We start from the raw sequence: 26,870 nt of genomic DNA on the forward strand, positions 1-26,870 counted from the left end.
TCTGTTGCCCTTCCCTCCTCTCCTCGTGCACTGAAGACCCCACTTGGCCACGGAAACTCTGCTTTTATATTTTTGCCAGAAATTGAGTAAGAAACTTGTGCCCGTATTCTGGTCTTCCTGGCCCCTTGAAGTGCCACAAGCACATTCTGGTCTCCCAGCCAGGGCAGGAGAAGCTGGAGTGTAACACAGCTCGTCCCTCCCATCCTGTGCTGGCAGAGATTCAGACTTGAAAGTCTGAGCTGGGAGCTGCAGTTGGGGCTGGGCGGGGCCCTGGGTGGCAGCGATGGGGAAGGAGCTGCTGGCACAACATGAGGGGCCTGTGCTGGCAGCAGGGGCTGCTGCCAGGGCCAGTCTGGCAAACAAGGAGCAGGGAGGGCGCAGCTTGCAGGAAACTCCTTCCCTGGGGAGCACACATGGCTGCTGCCCACGGCATTTCTGCCCAACCAGATGTTGGGAGGGGAAAAGCCTTCTCAATAAGAAACTTAAGCGTAAGTAGAAGTTAAAAAAGCCAAGGGGCAGTGCAGGAGGAGCAGGCACAGTTAAGCATGTGCTGCTACACAAGAGGGTGTAGTCCCTTTATAGAGGGTCAGTTGAGAATGTGCTGCTTTTGAAGCTGTGTTATCTTGGCTGCAGTTTTTGAAAATCTGGATAGGGATTAAGGCAGGAGGGACTGGTTCTGGGTTCATGATGTGTGGAATACAGGCACTGCTGCTGTCCTTATAGGACTGTTAAAAACAGGACTGGACTTAGTGTCATCTCTGAGGTTACTGATTCAGCTGCTTTAATCTTTTTCCAAAATGTTTTCCAGGAACTTGCAGGGTATGTCTGAGACCACTGTGGGCTTTAAATTGCATAGAAATTGCTTTCCCATCATAGAATCAACTTGAAATGGCACCACTGGCCAGGCACTGCAGCGATGCAGGGCAGAGCCTGTGTGCTGGTGCTGTGAAGACCCTTTTAAGCTCAGGCTGTTTTTTGTGTCCTTAGCCTTGCAGTGTGTGAGCCAGAGCACTGCTTGGCTGCCGTTCTGTCCTGTGCAAGATGGAGAGAGGCCTGTGTCTTTTTTTTTAACTGGCACAGTATTTTTCTTCAGCTTTCCATTTTTTTGTGCATCCCCATGGAAGGGACAAAATTAAGTCTCCTATTCGACATTTTCTGCCATTTTCGGAGTACAACCTCGAGCCAGGAGTTTCTCATGGCTTCAGGTTAGTCGCTCCTCTGTGGCTCTCCAGAGCTGGTGAATACTTCAAAGAGGTTTTTTGTGGGATTTTGGGGATTGTCTGAGTAGCTGAATGGTTACAATGGTAATAAGCATGGAAAAGAGATTGAGCTGGGACCTTTTCTATAGGGCCTACAAAAAGTAGTTCTGGAAGTTGTCGCTGGAGCTCTGTTTGTTGTCTGCACCGTCCCGCCCCAGGGCTGATCCTAGCAGGCGGTGGAAGGGATCTAAATTAGAGGGAAGGGCATGGAACGGTTTTGAGGAGATGTAAGAGATGAAGTTGATTACAAACATTCCTGTCCCTGCACTGGGCCACGTTTCTGGGACAAAGGATTGACCACCAAATAATTGCAGGTAAAAAACCAGCTTTAAAAAAACATTAAATTGTTGCAGGTTACAGTGTGGCCCTCACAGGCGGTTGCAGCAGCAGAACAGAGGGGCAGAGCAACCAGCCCAGCCCCAGCCTCCGGGAAATGGAGGTGAATCACCAGACCTGCAGCAGCATCCTGTGCAAAGAGCCTTCTTTCCTGGGGAGCAGCTGAGGACTCTGCTTGTTCCTGCTGCAGCTTCCCCCAGGGCAGAGCAAGGACAGTGGCCATTAGAGCCAGTTCCAGCTGGGTTGCTGGGCACAGCAGCACTGACCTGCCAGGTTTAGGGTTTAGCTCTCTTCCATTTCTTCCACAAATTGATTCAAGTACCACTTAATGTAAGTGGAGAATGAGGGTGCAGATTCAATGGCTGTGGAGTGGGAGTCCTCAGTGACAGGCACTGGAGTGCGGGAGCTAAGGTGGAAATTGCAGCTTTCCCAGCCTAGGGTGTGAGGGAGGTCTCAGAGCAGTGGTTTGAGTGATCTGAAAATAAAATGCAGGCTGCTGCAGCCCAACTAGAGCTGAGGTAGCTCAGCCTGTTCTGGAGATGCTGGAGGCAATATTCCCAGTTTCAGGACAGAGAGCTAATACTAGTGGATAACTGCTGTCTGTCTGGATTTAATTTTGTCTTTTCCCTGATGCTCTAGCAGTGGGAGCAAAAGGAGAAGGAAAAGAATATAAAAAAAACTAAACCAAAACCTTTTTTGCCCTAAATTTGTGACTTCCATCCTTGCTAGCACTTCAGGCCTGTGTGGCTGAGCAGAACAAAGAGCTGGGCAGCTGGGCAGCTGTGCAGCAAGAGGAAAAGTGAAATGTGAAATGTCTTGAAGCAATGATGGTCTGGTACATGAGAGGAGAGAGGTGCAGGGAGCCAGCTCCCTGCACTGGGGCAGCCTCCCTCTCTGAGACTTTGAATTTGGGTAAAACATATAGAGAAGGACACTGAAAAGCCAATTAGGTAAAACTACAGCCACTTTGGACTGGGCTTGGTTGTGCAGGAAGAGCATTGAGGGCAGGCCACCTTCTCTGCTCACCTGCAGCAGCTGAGGGTGTGTGCAGGCAGCAGAGGCTGTGGGACACGTGCCCTGCAGGAGAGTCTGCCTTGGAGGTTTCACTATTGCTCAGCTCTCCAGCCCTAAGGAAGAGCAAGGAAGGAAGCGGAGAACTGATGATGATGGAGTGGTTGGCCTCACAATGCCATGTTACTCATAATGTGGTTACTTGCTGCTAATTAAGCTGGAATTACACTGTGAATGGCTTAATTTAGTACAGTCCTAATTGACTTCTGATGGAATTTGTGCAGAATGTCATGGAAGTGGGTGTTGTGGCAGGGTGTATCATTGGGACAAATAGATCACTTCCTTAGGCTCCCTTTTAGGAGAAGAGCCGTGGCTCAAATCCCTGACCTCATTTAAGACCGAGTCTGAAGGAGGGCTCTGTGGCAAGAAAAAGTCTCACTAGACATGACGTTCTGGTGGCAGAGAATGGTTGTGCCAGTGGAGAGACTTGCCTAGAAGTGCAGGGATGCTGTGCTGTACACCCAAGAGATGTGGGGCAGCCTCCACGAGCTTTGTGGGTGAAGCAATGATTTAGTAGAGGAAAGAAAAGGAGAAAGGAAAAAAATACAACAAATTCTTAGAACTGTGATCAAAGGAACTTCCTGCTTTTCATTCCCACTGTATCCAGGGAAACATCTCCCCGTGCTGCCTTATAAAGAAACAGCCTCACACAGGAGCTGAGCCCACCTTTCACTTTTCCTCCCCCAAACTCCTGGCACTGAAGCACTCCTGGTGCAGCAGCAAGGGAAGCACCCTTTGTCTTAGCCCAGGCTCTTCCCTTCTGGAATACTTCACTCAATCTTGAATTTTCCCTGGGGTTTGAGAGGACCCTGGCAAAACTTCCCAGCCTTGCAAGCCGCTGGATAGATGAAGCCTGCCCAGGCTGCCCAGGCCAGCAGGCATGTGTTGAAAGCTTGTTTCGTTTCCTTCTCAGCACTTCCCCATGGGAGCTGAGAGGGCATGGGGGCTGCATGCACCCTGTCCGTGCTGCCAAGTCCATCCTGCATCAGAGCTGGTTCTTTCAGACACCATTTCTGCCTCCCAAAGCTGGTGCAGCTGCAAGGAGCTCAGCTCTGGAGGAGAGACCGGCTTCTGCCTCAGGTGAGGCTCTCTGCCTAGGTATTAGTGTTGTTGCTAGGAACTGCAGCAGGCTTTGAAGCTGAGGTTGTGGGCACAGCCAAAGCAAGTTTTAATGAGGTAACACAGCCCAATTTGCTGTGCAGGCTTTTGATCCTGTGGGCTGTGGGGCTGTGCTTGTGCAGCTCACAGCTCGCCAGCTCATCATTTTCAGAAGCACGAGGCACCCGGCTGTCTTGCCCTGATGGGTCCTTGTGGGTAAGGCACGGATAAAGCTCTTGATCAGCTTCTGCTTGAAGCTCAGCTCACCATTTCCCTCTCACCTGCAAAGTTTCTGGGAGGTGACTTCAAGGACATGGCTTATGCTCCAGCATGGATCTGCAGTTAAACTGCAGTGGGCCCCCACACAGGAATGGTGCCAGGTTTGTGCTCTCTGTGTTTGTTCAGGCCCCTACTGGGAGGCTGCAGGGGATTTATCTGCATCCCAACACCTCTCCTTTGCTAAGGGAAGCACCTCTGTGCTGCAGCCAAGGAATGTGATTCAGAGGAGGGATGGCCAGCAGAGCTGGCAGCCCTGCTGCACCAGAGGATAACACAGAGCATCTCTGCAGCATAGCAGGAAATTACACCGGGAGTAAAGCCCCGCCTACCTCAGAGGTCGTTTACTGGCACTGCTTCCCTGGGCAGGTGAGAAAACCAGAACTGCTTGAACAGAAAAGGTGCTGGGGCCCAGCACATGCATTTGTGGGACTGGCTGGTGCAGGGCAGGTGGCCACCATGGAAGTGTCAGGACAAGGATGGGACCTGCATGTGCAACCTGCCTGCAGGACTCATCCTCTCACTGGGTATCTGGGTATAACAAGGCCCTGGACACAGCACAGCTTCAGAGGGACACTGAGGAAGACCCAAGCCTGGCAACACACCCCCATGAAGGGACCTGACAGGTTTGCTTTGAGCAGAGGATGAAAGGGGATTAGGGAGAAAATCACAGAGGGAGACCAGATAGCAGCTTCTCTGTGGCTCCTCTCCCATAACCTGGGGGCAAAGAGATATGTGATGGAGAGAGAAAGTGAGCACCCATTCCAGGGATGTGGGGCATGGCAGGGGCAGAGCTGTGTCCAAGATTATCATGCAGGATCATTTCAAAACAGTTTCTCTCTGAAGCAAAATTTCAAGGTCCCGATCCCCTGAGTGGACAGAGCAGTTGTTCCCTGCTCTGCTGTCCAGGATCTGGCAGATCAGTTCCCCAAAATCTTCCCTCTGCATTCCCCTGGCACCTCTATGAGCTGTCCTAGAGGATGCCTGCTCTCTATGGGGCCACAGTACCTATGGCTTGCCCAGCAGGAGAGGCTGCCTCACAACCCTGCAATGAACTATTAAAAGCAACAAGATGATTAAAATAAATTTTCATGGGACATTCACTCCAAACAGAAATCATGAGCTGGATCCTGTCAGGAAAGTTAATCTGTGTTTGCAGGCTGCTATGAAGCTGGGAGGAGTTCGGGCAGTGCTGGTGGGAGGCTCTCCGACTAATTACCCTACTGGCAAGGTGTGTGGGGGCAGCAGCACTACTGTGGGCAGCTGGCTCGGTTTTTCCCTGTCAAACAAAGCCTTTTCCTGGCCACCGGGGTGGAATAAGCAAACACCTCCCAGCCGGCGCGGTGACAAGAAGAGCTGGGTCTGGAACTGCCCGCGGCAAGGCCTTGGCTGTGCTGCAGAAGGGTGAGAGCTGCTTGGATCGGAGCCCATGGGGCACATCTTGGTCACTGTCCCGCTTGCTGGGACATCCCACCGAGGCAGAGAGCGCTCCCTGTGAATCGTGGTGGGCCAGTTGGACTTTGATCCAGCCAGAGGAGCCCACAGCTCCCTTCTGCACTTAGTTTCCTCCAGCACACATCAGAGACTCCCTGAGAATCCTCCTGCTGATCCCAGGAACACTCCCACCTGCCCAACAGGGACCCTGCCTGTGATATTGCTCAGAAAGAGGCCCTTAGGCTCCTCTTTATGCTGGGGGTAAATCGATTGCCACTGCCCAGGTACCTCTGCTGGGGAGCATCACAGACACCCGGTCCCAGGTGCCCCAGCCCTGTGTCCTCCTCACGCTGCTGGAACTGGGGACACATCTGGTGTGTGCAGGGCTGACCTCTCCTGTTTGAGCTGCTGGGTGAGAGCAAACCAAGCAGCAGAGACATGTCACACAGGCAGCAAAATTTTGCTTTGACATAATTTGTTCCTTTTACCTGCTTAGCTTTTGGATTCTGCCTTTTCTTTTTCTGTTGCAACTGGCACAACCCTTCTTGCTAACCTAGGCAGTTACTGTGCCAGGACAGGGATTGCTCCCACGTGATTTTGATCTACTGCTTTCTGGTTTTCTTGAGCAGTAAATATACAAAATATTTACTCTCTCCTCCCCTCTCCTCCCCTCCCCTCCCTTCCCCGCAAATCCTTTGATGCCAAGAGTCAGTCACAGCACATTTCACAGAAAATAAGTGCTCATGGCAATTCCTGCTCTGCAGTTTAAACTTCTGTCTTCTTTAAAAAAAAATAAAAAATAAGTAAAATGTGGGGACCTGAGGATCTGGTAGATCTGGTAGGATCCCACTGGTAAACTACTGCCTTAGAGGATGGTGTGCAAAGTGTGGATGGAGAATACCAGCTGTGACTGATGGACTGGGATGCGTTTAAAAATTAAGCACCTCAGAGAACTAATGAAGAATGGCTTCAGCTGAAGAAATTTCTCGTGGGTTGAAAACTGGAGGAAAGAGATGAATTATCAACGATCCAGTAGGTGAAGGGGGCTGCCTTATTTATTTCCAAAGCACAGCGAGCCTCCATGTGTACTTACCTGTGTTGATTGGGAGCCCCGCTGAGCCTGATTATAATTCGCTCTCCGGGGCGAGCGTGCTGCGCGGGCGGCAGGGAGGAAGTGCGAAAGGAATTTGTCTGTGCCAGGATGAAATGTGATTACTGGCTGCACGCTGCAGCACGGGCTTGTTTCTGGGGGTTGGGGATCCCACACCTCTCAGGTATCCTAGGAGTGCTAAAGCGCTGGAGGGAAGTTTATATTTTTGGCCTGTTTCTGACTGGTTTGGTGCCACGACACCTGAGCTGGCACTCGGTCACAGCACAGAGCTGATAGTGTGAGGTGATCTCTTTGGAACAAAGCAACAGCTGGGTAATAGCTTTATGAGAAAGGGAGAGCTTTGTTATAAAGCAGCTGCCCCGCGGCCATGGAGGAGCTGGAAACGCTTTAACAGTGTGGTTTTAGCTAGAGCTCGAGCAGTTTATGGACGGGATTACCTGGCGTGATGTCTGTGCCAGCAGATTTCTGGGCTCAGTGACTGGGGACAGCCATGGGCAGCCTGAGCAGGGATTTTGGGGATGCTGCAGAGGGATCTGGGGTACACTGCAGAGACCTCAGTGGGCTGTGGGGAAGAAAAGGGCTGAGCAGAGGCAGGGCAGCGAGCCCTTGGCTTGTAGGCTCACATTCCTGGTAGCTCTGGGCGCCTTCAATGAGGTTTTGGCAGAGGAGGGGTGAGTTCGTTCCTGCTCACAATCTCAACCTCTGGCTCTCATTTCTCTTCCTCTCCCTTCCCCTACTAATGTGTCCCAAGGGAAAGTTCCTGCTGCAGTAAGGGGGAGGAAAAGACAAATCACAAAAGCAGAGGGCTGGGGGATGCCGGGCGGGCGGGGAAGCAACTCCAAGGGGCCGGCCTGCTCGGAGCGGGCTCAGGAATGCTGGGGAGGGAGTGGCCGCGGGGACATGTAAAATGGATATTCAAGGGGGAAAAAGATTTTTAAAGTCAGTGTAAGCAGGTCTAGGAGATAAAACTGCAGTGGCTTCTCTAGAATGACATGGTTATAGCCTTGTACCACAATTACATTTATTTGAGTGCCCTACCTGTGCAGTCTCACTGCTGAAGAATGCACTCAGACTGCTTCCAGCTTTTCCTTCTGTCTTAAATTGCTGGAATTTATAGCACTTACTTGGGAAACTGTGGCGATTTCCCCATTCCATATTTAACCCATGTCACCCAAACCACCTAAACTCCATCTGAATGCAAGCTGTATGAAGAAAAGTGGTATTAATAAAGTCAGAAGCAAGTCTCTGGAGGGAGTGGCCAGCATGAGATGGTAATCCTGAGTCACACAGATGATTTCTGGGTCAGCCAGACCCTACAGCACAGAGCTGGTATCCCCAGCTAGCTCCAGTGTCACTCAGGCAGGGATTCCCACCACGGTTTTATCATCAGCTTCACAGGGCTGTGGATATCCCTTTCTGAATTCTGCATGAGCTGGTAACGTTTCATTTTGATTTGAATCTCTAGCCCTGATCAAATGGCTGTTCAGCAGACAGGAATAGGAGAAGGGGCTGGAAAACATGACTAAATATGGCTGTGTTTCTGGTTGCACGGACTGCAGGATTAGCGGCCCCTTCTTGCCAGCAGCCACAGCTGAAGTTCCCAAGGTTTGAGGATCACCGAGGGGAGCTATAGCCCAGTCCTCTCCCTGCCTTTTAAAATTATTTCTTTATTTTTTATTTATTTTAATTTTTCTTTTGTTTTCCACAGAGAAATCTGCAAGCTATTGTGAGGGCTAGCAAACTTGGCACCCTCCAGCTGCCTATAAAATTGCATTAGGCGTTTATATTTCCTGCAGTGGATTATGTGTTGTCTGGATTTCAGATGATTCCAGGCGAGAGGCTTAGCCTTTTGTTTTGGGGTGGGGGGGCACTACAAATTGCATTTGAAATAATTTAATCTTCTTGGAGATAGCAGAGCACTGGCAATCAGCAGATGGATGTGTTTCCAGACAGATGTAGGCAGCTGCCCTGCCGGCACAGGCACCAGAGTCCTCCCCCTGTCCACATCAATAATCAATGATCAAGCACATCGATAACCTCATTGATTGCAATGATATTTCTCATGCTTAAAGTTAAGCAAGTGCTTGAATGTCACGCTGAATCACAAGTGAGGGATTTTTTGCGCTCTCGCAGTCAGTTCTGTCCACCCAGCTGGCTCCGTGTACCCAAACACATCGGGAGTTTGGTTTGTCTGAAATCTTGGTATTCATGCAGATGTAGCATACATGGGGGATTTTATTTTCAAACTGGAGCTTGATTTATTTTGAAAATATCCTCTTGGCTTGTATACAGAGTATTTATTGTGTTTTACCACTGTTTTCTAATTTGGATCTGAAGCCAAAGAGGCAGTAACTATTTTTAGAGTGGAGATATCACACTGAAAAGAAAAAAAAAAAAAAAGGAAAATTATGTTTTCAAATCTTATTTGAAATCTGAGCTGTATCAGCAGCAAATAGCATTGTGAAAGGGTAAAATCAGATTGCCAGTGCTTATTGGTACAATGCTATCATAAATTCACAGAGCACTTTTCTGCACGAAGGCAAATCGATCATCTTTTATTGCAAATGTACAATCTCGGGGCACGATTTTTAAGTCATGTTGATGGGAGTGAGTTGAGTCTCACAGTCCCTGTGATGCGAATGCTGCACTGCTGGATAGCCAGCAGGTGGAGTCATCTATAATGGATGTGCCGTGGTCTGAAAAGTAGAGTAAGGGACGGGACACGTGGACATTTCAGTTGGAAGTCGAGACCAAGGAAAATATAAGCAATGGAACTGGAAAATTGTGAGCGTGGCAGATACAAAGAGCTAAAACTTTAGCAGCAGCAGAGGAGGGACCTGCAAAATATTTGGAACAGTGAAAAGCTGGAGCAATCCTGGAAACACTTCTGTGGCTTGGATCCCGAGGCATAATTCATGCTGTTGTAATTTGCACAGATGGTGGATGTCTCAAGGGAAGGCTTGAACAGCTGGGAAACATCAGGGTGTGGGCCAGCTTCAACCACACACCCTTTCTTTATCCCTGAACCCGCCACAGAAGTGAAAGGTGGTACCAAGATCGCTGCAGAAAATATCCGCAAGCTATTCTCTGTGCTGGGAGATGGCTCCTCTTGCACGGTGAGTCCTGTTAAGGACCAGTTTAATTTGGCACTTTGTGTGTAAGAATGCACTTTCAGAAGCTTTTCAATGAACCAATTAGGGAGGAAGAATCAGCCTCAGCTCCAGAGATCAGCCATGTAGTAAATTGAGTCGTAGCTAAAGGGCCCTAATAAACAGGGTGCTTCACTGAAAACGAACAGGAGTTCGTGATAACGCCTGCCCCCCGCCCCCCCGTCCGGTTCCACATGTGCCCAGCCACCAGAGAGAATGTTTTGCTTTGTCCTTTGCTCTATCTGCCTGTTACACCAGGAATGAACGTTGCCTCCAGCGGGGCATTTGCCCTTCTCAAGCTGTGCGGCCTCCAGCCTATTTGGAAATGCGCAGTTGCAAATAATGATTGGTATTCTCTCTTTGTCTGTGTGCCCTGCCCGTGCAAGCTGAATATGTCAGGCTGCTACAGACTCGTGTCTGAGAGAGGAGAGGGTGGCACAGCCCTGAGGTGCTTCAGAGACACAGCCAGAGATGTGCAGCCAGGCCACTGGAGGACTGCATCCACAGCAGCCACTGCTGGCCCCTTGATGTTGACTCCAGCCTCCAGCAACCTCTGGTTCACTTATTTCGAGGGGAATAAGCCCCAGGTATTTCCTGAGTACTGGATATCTGGCATCCCACAGGTAGGGGAGAGCCAATAAGGTTTTTTTTTTTCTTCTGGTCTGTGTCCCCATGAAGGGAGGTACCCTGTGGTACCACTGTGGCTCACACTGTTTATCTTGGTCATTATCTCGGTCTTATTTATCCAGTCAGCCCTGCCATCTCAATGGGGAAACAAGAGACCCTCCATTTTCCAGATGTGCTCTTCACACACCTTTCTGCTATTACATGTTTTTAGGATATAGAGGGATGCTGTTTCATGTTAGAAGTGCTGAAGGATCTATCTACATTATTCCCCATGCCCCCAGGCATAAGCAGTGCAGGCAGATGGCATTTTTATGCTAATTGCATCCACACAGGTAACTGCATCTGTGCTGCAGGTGCCATCCTGTTTTAGCAGCATTGGGACACCTGAAATGGCACACCTGCTGTACAGCCTGATGCCCCACAGAACCACAGACCAAGCAAACAGCAACCATAAATGTGCTGCAGCAATGTTTGCAGGAAACAGGAAAATGAGTCAGGAAGGTTTTGCTCTGAGCTCTCGGGTGGATTCCCAGCTGCTGACACGGCTGCCTTGCTGGAGTGCCGAGGTGCTTGGAGGTGTTTCCTGAAGCCAGGTGTCCTCATTGCAAGAGGTGGCACTGGGAAAAGAGCGGGTGCATTGTGGTTGCTGGCCCAGTGACTGACAGCTGCCAGCACCTTGCGTCACAGTGACATATTGATGTTGGCACCGTGCCACTGCTTGGGCACTGGCATCCTCCTGGCACACGGTTTGGGCCAGGTGACAAGGTCTTTGGATTTTGCTGACTAAGGTTATGTATTTTCAGCTGTGTGCTAATTGGTTACAAGAAAAGGCAGTTTCTGCTGGTAAAATTTTGTAGCAAATTGCTGGCCTGAGATAAGGGAAAAGAAACATTTACCCACAGTAGTTACTACTGAAAGCTCCATTGCTGCTTCCGGCAAAACCAGGACCAAAGTCCAGGCTGAAACTTTACCTTGGCGGCACTTCATCACCTGTGGGAGCACTGCCGTGAGGAGGAAGAGCATTTGGCTCCAGAGGTTTGTCTGACTGGACAGAAACAGCAGGAATGAGCAGAGTAGGGCAGGGTGCTAGACCCCACCTGACCCACTTAGCAGAGAGAGAAAATCCTCCATGAAGGAGAGGAACAAAGCTGCTGGAGGCTGAAAGGGCAAGAGGGAGCTGGTCAGCAGGGTGAGACGTGGTGTGTAGATGATGGAAGCAGCAAGAAACAGTTCTCAGCTGAGGTGGTGGAAAGAGGACATTTGCTTTGAAGTGTCTCTGCACGATTTCTATGCCTTAGAGCCAAAGGCTAATAACTGAGTTTGTGCCTCTCTTCATGTCTGTGCCTTAGAACCTTCATGAGTCACTGCCTCTGCTCCATTCAAGCACCTTCTGGGACCCAGCCCTTTGTACTTCCATAGATGTTTCATACCCGGCATCCTGATCCCACCTGATTTCCAGCCCAGCAGGAGCACCAGCACATGTTTCTCCAACGGATCTCTTCAGAAGGGATCCTTCTGAGGGGAGGAAACTACTACAATTTTATTCTAAAATTGTATGAATCTGTTTCAGGAAATATATATTCTTCATGCCAGCTTCTGGGAGCTCTCTGCAAGGATAACATATCTTAGGACTGCCTCTTGGCTCTCTTTGATCTGTCAAAGACAAAGCGCTGGTGAGCGCTCTGCAACTTGCCCATGAAATCACAGCACATAGGAGCCTTTGGCAGGAGTGCTGTGCAGCAGTGGAAGGGTTAACAGAGTCAGCTGTCTATTTAGTATGTCTCAGATGTCACATACAAATACCTAAAAGGCAGCTGGGTTGTGTGAAAGGAAATCAACGGATTAAGATTTTGTCTCAGCTTTTTTGTGACTTCAGGAATGCCTCATATCCCATCTGTTAAATGGAGATAATACCTATCCCACAAACATACCATGAAGATAAATTAATTAATCTTATTTTAAGAGGAAATGGAAAGATCTGAATAAATGGTAGCACGCAGTTACATGGCAGTAGTGTCAGAAAGCTCGCAATGGCACAGAGCATGGTGGTGGCAGCTGCAGGTCACTCTGGAAGGAGGGGACAGGATCCCCCTCAGCTCTTTTCACCTTCACCATAACTCAGGGTGCTCCTCTGGCAGGCTGCATACCATAGCCAGCTGAAAATGCCTCACCGAGGGATGTGCCTGTGGCCCTGCCAGCTCTGCCAGGAGCTGCTGTGCAGCACAGACCTTGTGCACACAGGATGAAAGGGAGAACGGGCAGCAGCTTTGGCACCTGTATGGCAGGAGACGGTGGAAATGGGGTTAGGAGAAGGAGAAGAGAAATATAGAAGCTGGGCACCATAAGGCAACTCCTTTTCCCCAAGGGAAGTGTCAGACTGACACTCAATTACCACAGTGAGAGGGGTGCTCCCAAGATTTCTCTCCAAACTATTTATTCCTAACTTGTCTGAAGGCTGAAGCCTTCTGCAGCTCCTCACATGCAATACCTTAACCCAGACCATTCATGTAGAATCACTTGTCAAAAGAAGGAGGTGAAGAGAAATAGAGAAACGCTGTTCTTCTCTGTATGAGCAGCATCCCAGTCATGAGAATTTCAGCTTCTTTTGAAGCCAAGTATGGACTGAACACGTTCCTTCAGTGTTGTTTGACAGTCTGGCTCATTTTATCAAACCCAGTCAAGATGAATGAGACATGTGTTTACCCTTGGTGGGTGAACAGATAAAAGCTGCATGTAGTTGTCTTCTGGGTGCCTGCCACTCCGTGGGGATTTACAATCATTTTGAAAAAAAGAGATTTCCCCCGTCACTGGAGGAGACAAGCTGGCACCTCAGCAGAAAACATACCACTTAAAATAGCTTTCAATGTGGCCTTGAAAATTATTTTTGGATGAGGAAAAATGTGGTGTAAGGGAAGACTAGAGTCATGTATGGTAACTGTCACTCAAACTAAAGGCTCTATAATTTCATGAAGATCAACAGATGTAGCATGTACAGGGGATATGGAACACTAAGATAATCTAACTGGTCCCCAGGCTTTGTTACACATGGTGATATTCGAGAAGTCAAGAAAGGCTTCCTCACACTGACCAACTCCATTTTTAGTTTCTTCCTTTTTCTCCAAATTGTTGGCAGGCAGGAGTGTCATTCCCATCCCATAATCAAACCAACCACAGATTTGTATTGGCATCTGTGGATTAGTTCTCCATCAAGTTGCCATGGCTTCCAGACTACGTTCAGGACAACACAGGCTGCCTATGCCTTCCTCATTCTAGAGCAGATACTGTCCTTAGTGCTACCAGATAGCAGCTGAATAATAAAATCAACTTTATGTTTTGGTTGAGGATCCCAAATTTGTTCCTCGAGATCAAAAACATGGAGACACACAAAAGGGCTGATCACCGGGCTTTGGGTTCTTGCAGATTGGTGTCTCCATCTGGTTGGAAGTCATATGCAGCAGAACAAAATGAAGAGATATATTTATATGTATATAAGTGCAGGAGAAACCCATGGAGACCATTAGGGACAGGACAACAGCGCAGCCCCTTTCTCAAGAAATCAAATGTGCTCTGGGGCTGCGACGTGAGCCCTGGAGTGAGGTGCAGGGAGAAGGCCTGGAAAAGCCCGGAAAGAACACAATGCACCGACTGATGCGAGGTTGCGCTAAGCAGGGATACGGGGCTAGGGAGCTGGGCAGCACACCCCCTGCTGCTGGATCTTCCTAAAGCGGGAGTCAAGCCAGTACCCATCACCCCAGATTCGCCTCAGCTCCTCATGGAAGCTCTGCGGAAACCTCACGCCGAAAGGCAACTCTGCGCCAGCGGAGCCGGGATTAAGCCGGCCCGCGACGGGGGACCCGGCTCTGCCGGAGGGCCGGGTGTCCCGCACTCCTCCGGCCAACGTGACAGCCGCAGCCCCGCCGGGAGTCCCGCACCCGCCGCGGGCCCCCAGAGGGCGGTGGCGGCCGGACCGGCGGCGGGCTGGGCGCAGCCCCGCTGCCGAGCGCGGTGCGGCGGGGCCGGGCGGGCCGGGCCGAGCGGCCATTTCCCGCCGCCCCGTGCGGCTCCGAGGCGCCCGGAGCCCCGCGCCGGCCCCGCCCCGCCCCGCCCCGCCCCGCGCCTCGCCCCGCCCCGCCCCGCCGGCGCCGCCGCCGCCGCCGAAGGTTTCCGAGCGGGGGTCGCGCTTCTCCGGCGCCGTTTCCGGAGATTGCCGAGGGGCTCCGGCCCCTCCCCAGCCGCCGCCGAGCCCGTGACCGAGGCGCTCCGGTGGGTCGGAGCCCGGCGCGCCCGCTGCTGCTCCGGTCGCGGCGCAGGGCTCGCCGCCCTCCTCCTTCTCCTCCTGCTGCTCCCGCTCCTCCGGCAGCGCCGGACGCCGCGGTGACAGAGCGGGGCGATCGGGGCGGGGGGCGGCCGGGGCTCCGGCGGCGCGGATGGCGGAGGGCGGCCAGCCCCCGCAGCAGCAGCAGCAGCAGCAGCCACAGCCGCAGCTCCTGGCCGGCGGCGGCGCGGGGTCCGCCCGCGGCGTGAAGCGGGAGCCGGAGCTGGAGCAGCCCATGCCCGGCGGGGACGGCGCGGAGGGCGGCCACAGCAAGCGGCTGCGGACGGAGGTGGAGGCCGACGGCGGCGGCATGCAGGTAGCGGGCAGGGCCGGGCCGTCCCGTCCCCGGTTCTCCCTCCCCGGGGCTCGGCCGGACCGGGCCGCGTTTGATTTCGGTTTGCGGGATTCGGCGCGTTGCGCTCGGGCGTGCGGCCCTTTCCCCGCTGGCAGCCAGGCGAGCGCGGAAAGGATCCTTTCCCCCCGGGCCGAGCCCGGCGGCTCCCGGGGGCGCAGCCCAGCACGTGGGGCGGCGGCGCGGGGCCCCGGGGGAGCCGCCGCCGGGTCCGGCGCCCCGGGCACCGCCGGGCAGCTTGGGGAGGCCGCGGAGTCGGGGTCGCGTGCGGGGCACCGGCAGCGCTCCGGGCCCGCCTGGGGCTTGAACAGCACCAGGAGAAACCCCAGGTGCTTCTTGGGAAGGGGGGAAGCGGAGTAGTGGGGCGTCTTCTAGGGTGGTTCAGAGTCCCACGTTTCTGTCGTCTCCTGCCAGCGCCGTTTGATCGTCTCCGAAACATCGCTTGTTTCAGGTGCGTTGGCCTTTGTGTTTGTGGGGTGATGCTGCCAAGGTGTTTCTGCCTCCCTTTGTCTGGGTGTTGTGGAGGGTTATTTTATTATGGCAGTTGCACTGGCCTTTTCTGCTTCTGTCTCTCGTGATGAGAATGTCAGAGCTCTTTGGAAGCAGCGTGAGGAATTCATCTGAGCTTGTTTCTCTTCTCACCTTCTCTGGGGTTGGTGAGCGCTCCTGGGTTTCCAAAGGGAGCATCCTTTTCTTTCCGTGGTGCTGCTCATCAAGATGCCAAATGCTGGCCAACGCTCTTTCCTTTTTATTTCCCAGGCTGTCCCCAGTTTTCATGCTCAAGAATTATTTATTTTTTAAACAGTTTGCGGCAGGAAGATTTTGTTTGTGGTTCTGTCTGATGATCAGCCTTTCATGGTGGTCTCTCCACCCCACAGCATCAGGTTTTCCCAGGTGTGATGGTGTGGCCTGAGTGCTTGCTGGAGCTTTGAACCCAAGTGCTGTTGCTTGTGCTCTCCCAAGGGCCAGTGCTAATCATGCAGTGCTCTTTTATCCCTTGAAGTAGTGTTTTCTCCCGCACATAGGTGTCAGGTATGACTCAGACAGTGTGTACAATTGCAAGGAGAATGATGCTCAGCATCGCAGTGTTTATACGGTGTGTCTTGCTATGAGTTATGAGTGAGTGCACAAGCATGGTGACATGAAATTCTTCCAGCACTTCAGAGCTGTCTTCTCTTGAGCTGAGGCAGAGATCCTGTGTTACAGAAAATGCACCAGTTTACCCTGCATATAGTAGTTTCCTGGCAGTTTTTGATATAAACTTGGGTAAATCAACTGAACATTGCCCAGGAAGGGACTTGGGCTGGTTTAGCAAAAGTCTGGTTTTTTGGTTTTATTTTTTGTTTGTTTTTAATTGCAAATTAGTACAATTTCTCTACAGATAAAAGACTTTCTCCTATTTATATGGAAAAGTGTCTTGTTCAATGAATAATGCAAGATGGTAAGATTGAAGTATTCAGCCATGGGGCTATAACAATGTGTTTATGAAGCAGTGTGTGTAATGCTGGTGGTCATGATAGTAGGGATTGATTGTGGAATTAATTCGCAGAAAGCTGGGGTTTATTTCTGTACCAAATAGTGGGAAACAGTGGAGAAATTAGGTGAGGTGCAACTAGTAGAGCCCAGTTTTTAAGTGTGTCTGTAGTCAGTGTAACTGTTCTTCAGATTAGGACACTCATATTGTACTTATTTGGCATTCTTAATTTTAATCTTTCCGTATGTATGTATATGGAAAAAAATCGATCCTTTTATTATAAAAGATGAGAATAAACATTTATATGTGTGTATGTATATATGTGCAAATACATACCATCATTTGGAACTAGGTGATCCTTAAGGTCCTTTCTAACCAAACTATCCTATAATTCTATGTCCAGAAGTTTCCCTTGATTTTTTTTTTTTTTTTAAGTTTTAAAAAGTGTAGTTTATGTATTTGGAGACTCTTCTCATGTTTGCAAACAAGAAGTACCAAATAAGAAGCCAAACTTACCAATAACATCAGAGGTAGGAAAAATATGTTCTTTAATGTTTGGGAAATTCGGTATCTTTTTCCTTAAAAGACAAAACACAAGATTGCCCTTCATAAGGATTGTGTTCAGATAGTGGCTTCTTTTGAAGTACCTTATTTTAGAATAGCAGCTTCTTTTTAGTAAATCCTCTATGTTTAACTGTATGAAATGCTTACAAGAGGAATAAAGAGCCCATTCTTTGATTTTTTTTTTCCCCCGTCCCTCTTCTATGTATTAGAGGCTTTCTCAAAGCTGGAAATAAGATCAGCAACCGTTGTACCTTGTTTTTCCTGGAGATCCCTGTCAATTTTCTACTTCCTGTTCCAGAGCCAGGGATTGTTGCTGCGTAAACTTGGTGAACTCGTGCCTCTGGGCTGATAGCAAGGAATCACGGAATGCTATGCCCACCACCATTTCTTCTTTGAATAACTGTACCTACCAATGGCTCAGGATATAAACACAGTGTGTAGTGCTGAAATAAGTCATTTAGCTGTAGAAATTACTAATGTAGCTGTAAAACTAATAGTTTGTTTGGGGGTCTGTTAGCATGAAATATCAAAACTAGGCCATAGGAAGGTAAGACAGTAGCTAGTTATTAATACCTTGGGGCTGGGGTTGCCTGAAAGCTTCGAATAGCCCTTAGATTCGCTGGGCTTCTTGTTTTCTGCTGTCTCAGGCCAGCATGCTCAGACAGCTTATGCAGTTAGGGTTTCATTATCTAATCCATCTTTGATCAGGCTGGATAAATGGTGTTTGGCCAGTGCTGATCTTGTTAGGAGGGTGGTGTAAAGCTGCTTGAGTTGGGATTGGGACAAATCGGATCATGGCTGCTGTCTGCTTCTGGGACATATTTCAGCTAATCGTGGCGTGGGAGGAAAAGGTCTACCAGGAACTGCTGGGTTTTAGCTCTCTCTGTTCCATAAATGGCAAAAGTCAAATGCTACCGGCCAGGAATGTCACCTGGAAGTATTTGGATAGGTTTGTAAGCTTGGAAGTAAAGGCTCCCAAAGGTACTGCTGATTTAACTGTATAAATACTAGCAAGGAACTACCTCATGCTCTGTTTGCTGACTTTGATGATTGAATCATTTGGATCAGCTTGCTGATCCGGGTAAAAATAATGCCTAACACAGGGGAGAAGACAAAAAAAAAGAAAGTTATATCGGCCTAAGTCACTTGTGAAACTGCACTGAAATGCAGTTGTTGATGCAGCTGTATTTGCTTCTTGTCAGGAAATACTGACTGCTGCACAGATGGAAGAGAAAGTACCCTTGCAACAATCTCTCTCCTCCTCTGTTCCTTATGTGATGAAAGATGAGAAGTGTTGAGGCTAGCTGGGAAGTGTCCCTTTTTCTTTGAAACTGCAGACAAGGGTGTAATTCCAGGGTGTTGTTTTTGTCTTCCCTTTCTAGGTGCTAGAGGTATACCAGACAGTTTACTGCTGAAAAAGTTACTAAAATATCATCCCCTTGTTTTGCATGGGGTTGAATGAGTTAATCAGCTCCTCTTTTAGTCTCCAAGCTGAATTTTGATTTAACTTTTTTATGGGGTCTGGGCTAGTAATAAATTAAAATCATACTTGTGGTCATACATGGATGGAATTAGATGCAAGGTGTGAACAGAGGTGATCCTTGTTTCTCTTTCATGAATGACTTGTGTGCTCAGTATCCCTGAGTATGTGGGAGAATTACTTTACTTGCAACCGTGAGCATGGCCAGCTGGGCAGGACATACAGTTAATGCAGCTGTGGTCTGTGCCTTGTCCAGTCCACATAAACCTTTAGTGGCAGCAATGAGTGGTGACTTTGTGTTGTCATTCAGCCATGTCAGCACAGGGTTCATAAAGATGACTGGTGGTGTTGAGATCAGTCCCCTGTGACTAAAAGATGATGTAAGAAACGATAAGTCTTTGCTCCACAAGAAAGTCTGCAGTTTCTCATCCTACTTCGAGCCAGAAGATGGTCTGTGACACCCTCTACCAGCCTTCTCTCCAGCACAGTGACTGGAAACCTTGAACTGCAGGGTGCCACAGAAAGGGGAGAGTGGGGACATGACTGGTGCTTCATGACAGCCGGTGTCCTTGTTCAAGCTGTGGCCTGTTTGTGATGCTCCAGAGGATGGCAAGAAATCAGTCTGCTGATAGTTTCTAGATAGGTTTACAAGTAAGAGGGCTGACTGGGGTTGTAATCAAGATGGAGGCAGTGAATAACAGCTTTTGTGCTGTCAGGGACCCTTTGGAAATCTGTATTTTAAAATCTTACAGAAGAGAACATCTAGTTCCAGTAAATTGTGGAAAAGCTGTGTAATCAGGTTAGCTTTTTCCTCCATCTTATTTTTCATGGCATGGCTGTCTTTGTAAAGAGATACAGAGCAGTGCAGGGGATACAAGATATTGTAGTACAAGAAATGAAGTTCCAATCTTTTGACCCCTGCCTTGGATCCAGGATGAGGTTTCCTGGGATGCTGTTTCGGCAGAGTATTGCTGATGTGATGAGATGTAATGAATCACCTCTAAGTTTGTTGTTGTTTCTCTGTTTGCTTTTGCCCTTTGTTTTTTTAAATATTTGAATGTTATGAGTTAGACTCTACATAGTCTGGGAACACTTAAAAAAATCTCCAGTTCAAAGAAAACCTTTGGCAAACAGACTGAAAGTTGGGATTTTAGAGTTAAGAGTGCTTTAATGTTGGCTCTTTTCTTGCCATATTCAGCAAAATGGAAAGCCCAAGTGAAGTATTCTGCATGCTTTAGTACTCCTCCCAGCTCTCTCAGTATTTCTCTGTAGATTCCAGAGGTTTGTGTTCAAAGGTGATCACCACGTTTGTGAGGTTGGAAGCCAAACAGAGATCTGCCTCTACTGGAGATGGTTTCCTTCTGCATATGTGTACCAGCTGTAGGCATAAGCCTTTTATTTTCCCTTTCAGAACTCCCGTTTAGAAACCCAAGCACTCTGGTCTTTTGCAGGAGGCCTGCTCTCTCGCTTGCATGTTGGAAAGGTTGCCCACCTAGCTGAGTTTGGAGCAGCTCCCAGGCACATCCTGTGTAATGCCCTTTGTTGGCTGATCCTCCTAGTGATGCAGCCAGCAGGGCCCCTGCCTTGCCCTTCTGCATTGGGGTTTGCACTTCTGTGTTCAAGGCTGTCTCAAAGACGTGCTGGTCACTGAAGGTTTGGCAGCTGTGTCCCTGCGCTGGCTTTGTGCTTTGCTGTGACCGCCCTTTCAGCCCCTGCTGCGGTGAGGCTGGTGGCAGCAGGAGTACCAGAACACATGAGATGCAAAGGAGGCAGCAGTAAAATAAAATAAAATAAAATAAAATGAATCAACTGCTTTGTTTGCACTAGAGGTAGGGAAGCCAAACTGAAGTTGAGATGGATCTGAGTGGGATTCTGTGTGTGGTCTGTGGCCCCTTGGAAACTGCTGCTGAAGGACATACCCCTGTTAGCTTGGAAAAATAAAGCCTGTTGTTAGCAGTGTTTGGTTGGCTGCACAGAAAGCTCTGCCCCTCTGGAAAATGTAGGAATCACATTAGTTGAAGATGCTTTAAAACCTGTCACTCTATGCTGCTGACTTGCCTTGTGGCACTCAGCAAACCTTAGTTTTTGTATGAAGTGAAAGAGAAGGGCAGATATTTTTGTGGTCTGGAAATCTCTTATTTAATTTGCCCGTCTCTGATGTTACTTGACCTTCTGTCTGTGTGTTTGCTGTTGAAATGCAGTGGCTGAGGGATCAGAGGAACATCCAGAAGAGAAGTGAGAGAAGCAATTAGAGGTAACGAGTTCCAGTTCATTGGAGCATTCTGTTGATCTACATTTTACAGTGTTATTGAGTGGACACCCGAGTGTAGCTGTCATGAGATAATCCCAATGTTTAGGGATTAGAGCTGCTTGACTGCATTTTGGGCCTTAACTCCCTTTGCTCTCCAGTAAATTTAATTTTTCCAGCAGTCTCTTGTAAATTCAGTTTGAAAGATGTGTATACATTTTCCCCAGCATGCTTCCTCCTCCCTCTGCTTCGCTTTCTTGCATGCATCTCATTTTTTCCAGGGTGAGTTAAGAGATATTTGTAGGAGCCAAGTCCAGTGATGGCAGAGCTGGATGAAAAAGTCCTCACCAGTCCTGGAGCGTGCCACCCTCCTGACCCTGCAGTGTTCCCTCTCAGGGCTCTGCCAAGCTGTCCTGCTGAGCTGTGTCTGGCTACCTCTCCTGTAGGAAAGCTTTGCTGAGAAAGGCCATATAATTGTCTAGATTTCTAACATGTGTTCTGGGTTCTGGAAGATTTCCAGGGTGTTTATGAACTGCTCTCTCTCATTTGGCTTGTCACACATACATGCAGCATCTATCTAAACCACCCCTGTCAGCTCTCTTGCTGGACCAAAGGAAATGGGACTCCAACTCCTTAGCAGTGATATGAGATGTTTAAGTGGCCACAAAGAAAGGAAGGTTGTATACAAAAGCCGACTTGTTTAATGAGCAGCATCAGCTGAACTAGAGCTGGATCCAGCATCAGCTTGGGCAGAGCGGGAAACTTTGGCAGTTTCTGTCAGCTCACTTGGTGCAACATTGGTGTTCAGTCAGCTATACCATTGTGCCAGCTTCTAACCTTTGGAGTGTGGGCAGAGGGTACTTGTGGTTCACACTGATTAGAAAAGAGGCAGTGAGATCTTCTACTTGGGTAGGACAGTGGGATTCAGGCTGGCATGTTTTTGAAGTAGCTGTGTGTTACTGGGGCTGTTGCTTGTGTTTGCCTTTGTCTAGGAGAGTTTGTGGTGCAGAAAAATGGGATGCTTGCTTCAAGGAGCATGGAATAGAAGCACTTGTTGCTTTTCTTGCGTGATTTTATGGGGTTTTATCTGCTCATAATTGCCTCAGCAATAATGCAGGTATTAGCATAGAGATCAGGAAGAAACTGCACTAGTTAAGGGGCAAAAAACCCCCATCATGTCAGCACTTTTCCCTCTGACTGTGCATAACTAAATTTCTTTTAATAGAGAGGCTAAAGAATCAACCTTATGTGGCTTTTTTGCGTGTCGCAAATATCAGAATATGCTCCCCAGAGGCCTTTGAGGCCTTGGGATCGGGATCCGGCTCAGGTTTCTTCAAGGGACTGGAGGACTGAGCACTTTAAATGGAGGCTTTCTGCACAGCTTTCCCACTGCTATTTCTGTAGGAGATTCTTGCAGACATTTGGAGTGGTTGTCACTGTTGAGGGTGATGCCCAGGAAGAAAATCCCACCAAGGCATCACTAAAAAGCCTTGATTTAGTGTTGTGTGGGCTGAAGGGAGGCTCTAGCTGGGATCCTGGTGCTATAAATTGCTGCTTGTGGTTGCCGTTCTCCTGCCTGGATAGGGGTGGGAAGGTCGCCTTTCCTCCAGCCTGCTCACTGGCCTCAGGCAGCAAGGTGGGGGGAAAGGCCAGGCTCTGCCCAGCTGCAGGGATGGGCACCTTCTTCCTGGGTCCCTGGATCTGCAGGTGGAATAGCCAAGCTTGTCTCTCCAAGCAGCTCCTGTAAGAGATCGTGCTCCTGAGCCATCTCTGGCTCTTTGATTTTATTCTGTTCTGCGTCTTTGCCTCCATTTTGTGGGAAGAAGAAATGAGAGGAAGCGTAACCAATGGCTTCTTCATTACGTTTGTACTCTGCTGTCCTGGAAAGCAGGTCCATCAGAGGGCTCTTTCCTACCCTTATTTCATGTTAAAAGCCCTGTGGAGCTTTGGAGTAAAGCTGGACCAGGATGGAGTAGGTCTTGTAAGTGCTTCTCCTTGCCTGTAGGCACTAGTTCTTGAAGCTCAGCTTTGGAGTGACCTGGGGTTGTTCCTGGGATTTAAGACCCCTCTCTGAGTGGTGCTGCTTCTGCTCCCATGAGTAGGACCAGCCACCCAGCCTGGGGAGATCCAAAAGGTCCATTCAGGGAAGGAAGCCTGGGCTGTGATGTTGCTGCAGCAGGTGGAACTGTGGGGCATACCAAAGGAAGTGGAGGCTGGCAGCATGGTATGGGATGTCCTGGGGCTGGTGGCATGTATGAGTGTTAATGTTACAGTGGCCTCAGGAATGATTTGAATCATGGGGGAAACTGAGGCAATAAAGTGTATGCAGCACTGCTGCTGATTTGCAGCAGCAGATCTGAATGTCTCTTGGACAGCCTGCAGGAGAATCCAGCTGGCTTCTGAAGCACCTGCCTATCCTGTTATTTGTTTTGTCCAAAGCAGAAGCTGAAGTGTGTGGAAATGCAGAATGCTCTCAGTGCTCTAGTTCTAGGAAGAGGTGTGCAGCTCTGCAGTGCTGCTGGAGTTACTTTTGTCCTGGGTGGTCTGGAACTGCAGGTGCTGTCTCCTTCTTGCAGAGGATTGAGGAGACAGAGAATGTGCCAGGGTGAGAACCTGTGCATGGCAGGCTGCAACTGGGGAGACTTTAATTTCTGGTGCATCTGCACTGAGGGGGCTGGAACTCATGGCCAGTAACTGCCCAGCAGGAGAGAGTGACAAGAAGGCATCAAGTGAGGTCACAATTCTGTGGCCATACCTTTTATGTTTTTGGAGATGACTTCATCTGTGTGAAGTGCAGCAAATGGATGGTGCTGAGGCGCTATTAAACTTAGTGTAACCAGTTAAAATGGGTGTAAGGTCAGGTTTTGGACTATCCAATATTTCATTTCTTCTCTTTCATCTCCAAACTGAAATACTGCAGATAACCTAAACCTTGTACTGAGTACAGACCTATTAATTTTTAATGGTCTCTTCTACAGTACTCACCACGGTAGTGTGGGTGCTTCACAGGCACTAATGATTTTATTTTTTTAGTTTCCTGAAAGGTAGAAAAGGTATACTGTGTCTTATTTTGGAAGAAGGAGATTGAAGTAACTGGTAGTAAGACCAGTTTTGCAAAAAAAAAAAAAAATTATTTTTGACATTTAAAATCTAATTTATTTTTAATTGTAGCTGGGTTTTTTTTAATTGAGGTCAGGTTTTGGTGATGTTTTAATCCTTGATCTACAGCTCTCTACAGCTTCCACTCTATATATATGGTGCTTCCTGCTTCCATAGACTGATCCTTGAAGGTGTCATGTTGGGAAAATGTACAGTGATGTTGTCTTTATCTTAAACCTCAGCAGAATAGCTTGAATTAAGAAGATTGGTCAGCATCATAGTGAAATTTTACTTGGAAGATAAGGTTTGAAATCTAACTAACTTTTTAAGTAGAATGGATGCTGCTTGTCTTAAACTACTAAACCACCTAACTTTTGGTTTCTGCAGCTGTTTATACTGCTCAGAACACAGCACTTTTTAGGCTTGAATGAAGCAGGAGTTAGGAAAAAGTAGTATGTAATCATGATTTATTTTAACATCCCTGCACCTGAGGAAAGACTGGAAGTTGTATGGATAGTTGCTGTTTTTTAATCTGCAGCCCTTGACTTTTGTAGTTGTTATTTTAGGAGAGAACGTAGCTACACTGCCTTTTGAGTTTAAAAGCATGTTTTGGTCTGTTAAGAAGCAAAGAGCTGCTGTGTGGACAGCAAAGGCAGGTACTGGCTTCTGACCCTGTGCTGGCTCCCAGTGGGGACTGGCAGCTCTCCCCCTTTCCTTGGAGCACAGGTCCCAGTGTGGTTGCTCTTGGGGTCAGCGAGGAGGACAGAGGCATGTTTGCTGAGGAGACTTCGTGACACATGAGGGCTGCAGAGGAATCCTGCCACTTGGGATACAGGTGTCTCTGGGGTGAGAAACACCTGGTTGATCATGGACTTGGTATTTCCTTTTTGTTTACTGAATAATGAGTCCTTCATGCATCCCATCACTGCCTGCTTTTTATTGCTTCTTCATGGGTGTTCAGTTCTCCTTACCTGAGTAAACAGGGGGCCAGAATTGTGTTATAGGGCTGGGGTTTTGTTACTTTCAGAGAGCCCCAGACAGCAAGCCTAGTTTTGGGCTGGATGCCTGATCTTACTGCTAGGATTGTCGGACTACAACATTGGAAGTAGTATAAAGCTGTAGGGGAGGAATAAACACCCCATTCCACTGCCTTTTGGAAAGAGGACATAAAGACCGACCTGCTTTGTGCCTCTGCATGTCTTATGGGATTTCCCATTGCCTTGCAGTGAGGGAAGAAGATGAAGCTGGTGTCCTCTCCAAAGCTCACATGAATCCAGTGGAGACCTGGCATCTGCTAGTGTCACCAGCTGGATCTAGCAGGTTTTTCCCAATCTGACCTTTATACCTAACCACTTCTTGGAAAAGTCTGACCTCCTGCGCTGGGTAGATTTCCCTAAGAGTGGTGGTCTGCGTGCCAAGCGCCTCATGTGGTGAGAGCTGAGCTGAGATGTCACAGTGACAGTCAGAGGAGACTAGGCCGTCTCTGTCGATGGTGGGATGGACTCAGCAGGAGGTGATAGTGGCATTTGGGAACAGTGCTGTCTGTGTGATGGTTAGATATCAACCATGGGCCACAGAACACTTCAGAGAAGAGGAGAAGAATGTAAAAGGAAATGGACCAACTGTGGATTTTGATTGTCAGATAGAGAGGGCTACAGTGGAACTTCACTCTGTAGTGCTTCCATCTGTTGTGGTTTAATATTAGCTGGCAGCTAAGTCCCACAGAGCTGCTCACTCCTTCCCACTGGGATGGGGGAGAGAATCAGAAGACTAAAAGTAAAAAAAACTTGTGGGTTGAGATAAGGGCAGTTTACCAGGTAAAGCAAAAGCCATGCATGCTGCAAGGAATTCTTTTGTCACTACTTCCATGGGCAGGCAGGCATTCAGCCATCCTCAGGGAAAGCAGGCTTCATCATTTGTAATGGTGATTTGGGAAGACAGACTTCACTCTGAATGTCTCCCCTTTTTTTTTCTTCCCTCAGCTTTATATGTTGAGCATGATGCCATGTGGTATGGAATATCCCTTGGGTCAGTTGGGGTCAGCTGTCCTGGCTGTGTCTTGTGCAATTTTTTGTGCCTCCCAGCCTCCTCCTTACTGGTGGGGTGAAGCAGAAAAGGCCTTGACTCTGTGTAAGCACTGCTCAGCAGTAACTAAAACATCCCTGATTATCAACACTGTTTCCAGCACAAATCCAAAACACAGCCCCATAACAGCTACTGTGAAGAAAATTAACTCTATGAAAGCCAAAACCAGCATACAATCTGCCATCCCTTCTCTCAGTGCCCACTTGTGGACCATCAGTGCTGTTGTGATGGATGTGGTGGTGAATGAGGCTACGACTGATATTTGAGTATGTATTGTCTGACCACCTGATACTTGTGTGTGTGTATATATATATATATATGTATATGTATATATATGTATATGTATGTGTATATATATGTATATGTATATATGTATGTGTATATATATGTATATGTATATATGTATGTGTATATATATGTATATGTATATATGTATGTGTATATATATGTATATGTATTGTATATGTATGTGTGTGTTATATGTATATGTTGTGTATATATATGTATATATGTATGTGTATATATATGTATATATGTATGTATATATATATGTATATATGTATGTGTGTATATATATATGTATATATGTATGTGTGTTATATATATTATATCTATCTATATATATATATCTATATATATATGTATATATAAAATATATATATATATAATGTCTCTTTATGGTTTTGCCAGGAATTTATGTTCATAGTTAGGTCTGGTTTTTGTTTTTGTCTCTGTCCCCTAATTAGATCCTTCCAGGAAAGGCTTACTGCATTTCACCATCTTGCCTGATGCCTTCTGGCTTTCAACAGGAATATCATATGGTCAGGGCCAAATACTACAGTTTCAGAAAAATAAGTTTTATCTGTTGATAAATCACAAATTAACACCACTA

At 48.3% G+C, this 26,870-nt stretch overlaps 1 protein-coding gene across 7 annotated transcripts in view; it reads left to right on the forward strand.

The window, feature by feature from the left end:
* The first annotated feature begins 14,788 nt into the window (after nucleotides 1-14,788).
* Nucleotides 14,789-26,870, forward strand: part of RBFOX2 (RNA binding fox-1 homolog 2) — a 171,480-nt gene continuing 159,398 nt past the window's right edge. For all 7 annotated transcript variants that reach the window (XR_003946002.2, XR_003946003.2, XR_007776639.1 and 4 more), the window contains exon 1: nucleotides 14,789-14,992. Coding sequence is in view for 4 of the 7 variants with exons in the window: in XM_030238500.2 (XP_030094360.1) it covers nucleotides 14,789-14,992 (204 nt within the window). In the remaining 3 variants the exon portion in view is untranslated. The remainder of the gene's footprint in view (nucleotides 14,993-26,870) is intronic.

Source organism: Serinus canaria, chromosome 1A (genome assembly GCF_022539315.1).
Source record: "Serinus canaria isolate serCan28SL12 chromosome 1A, serCan2020, whole genome shotgun sequence".
In the NCBI taxonomy this organism is placed as follows: Eukaryota; Metazoa; Chordata; class Aves; order Passeriformes; family Fringillidae; genus Serinus; species Serinus canaria.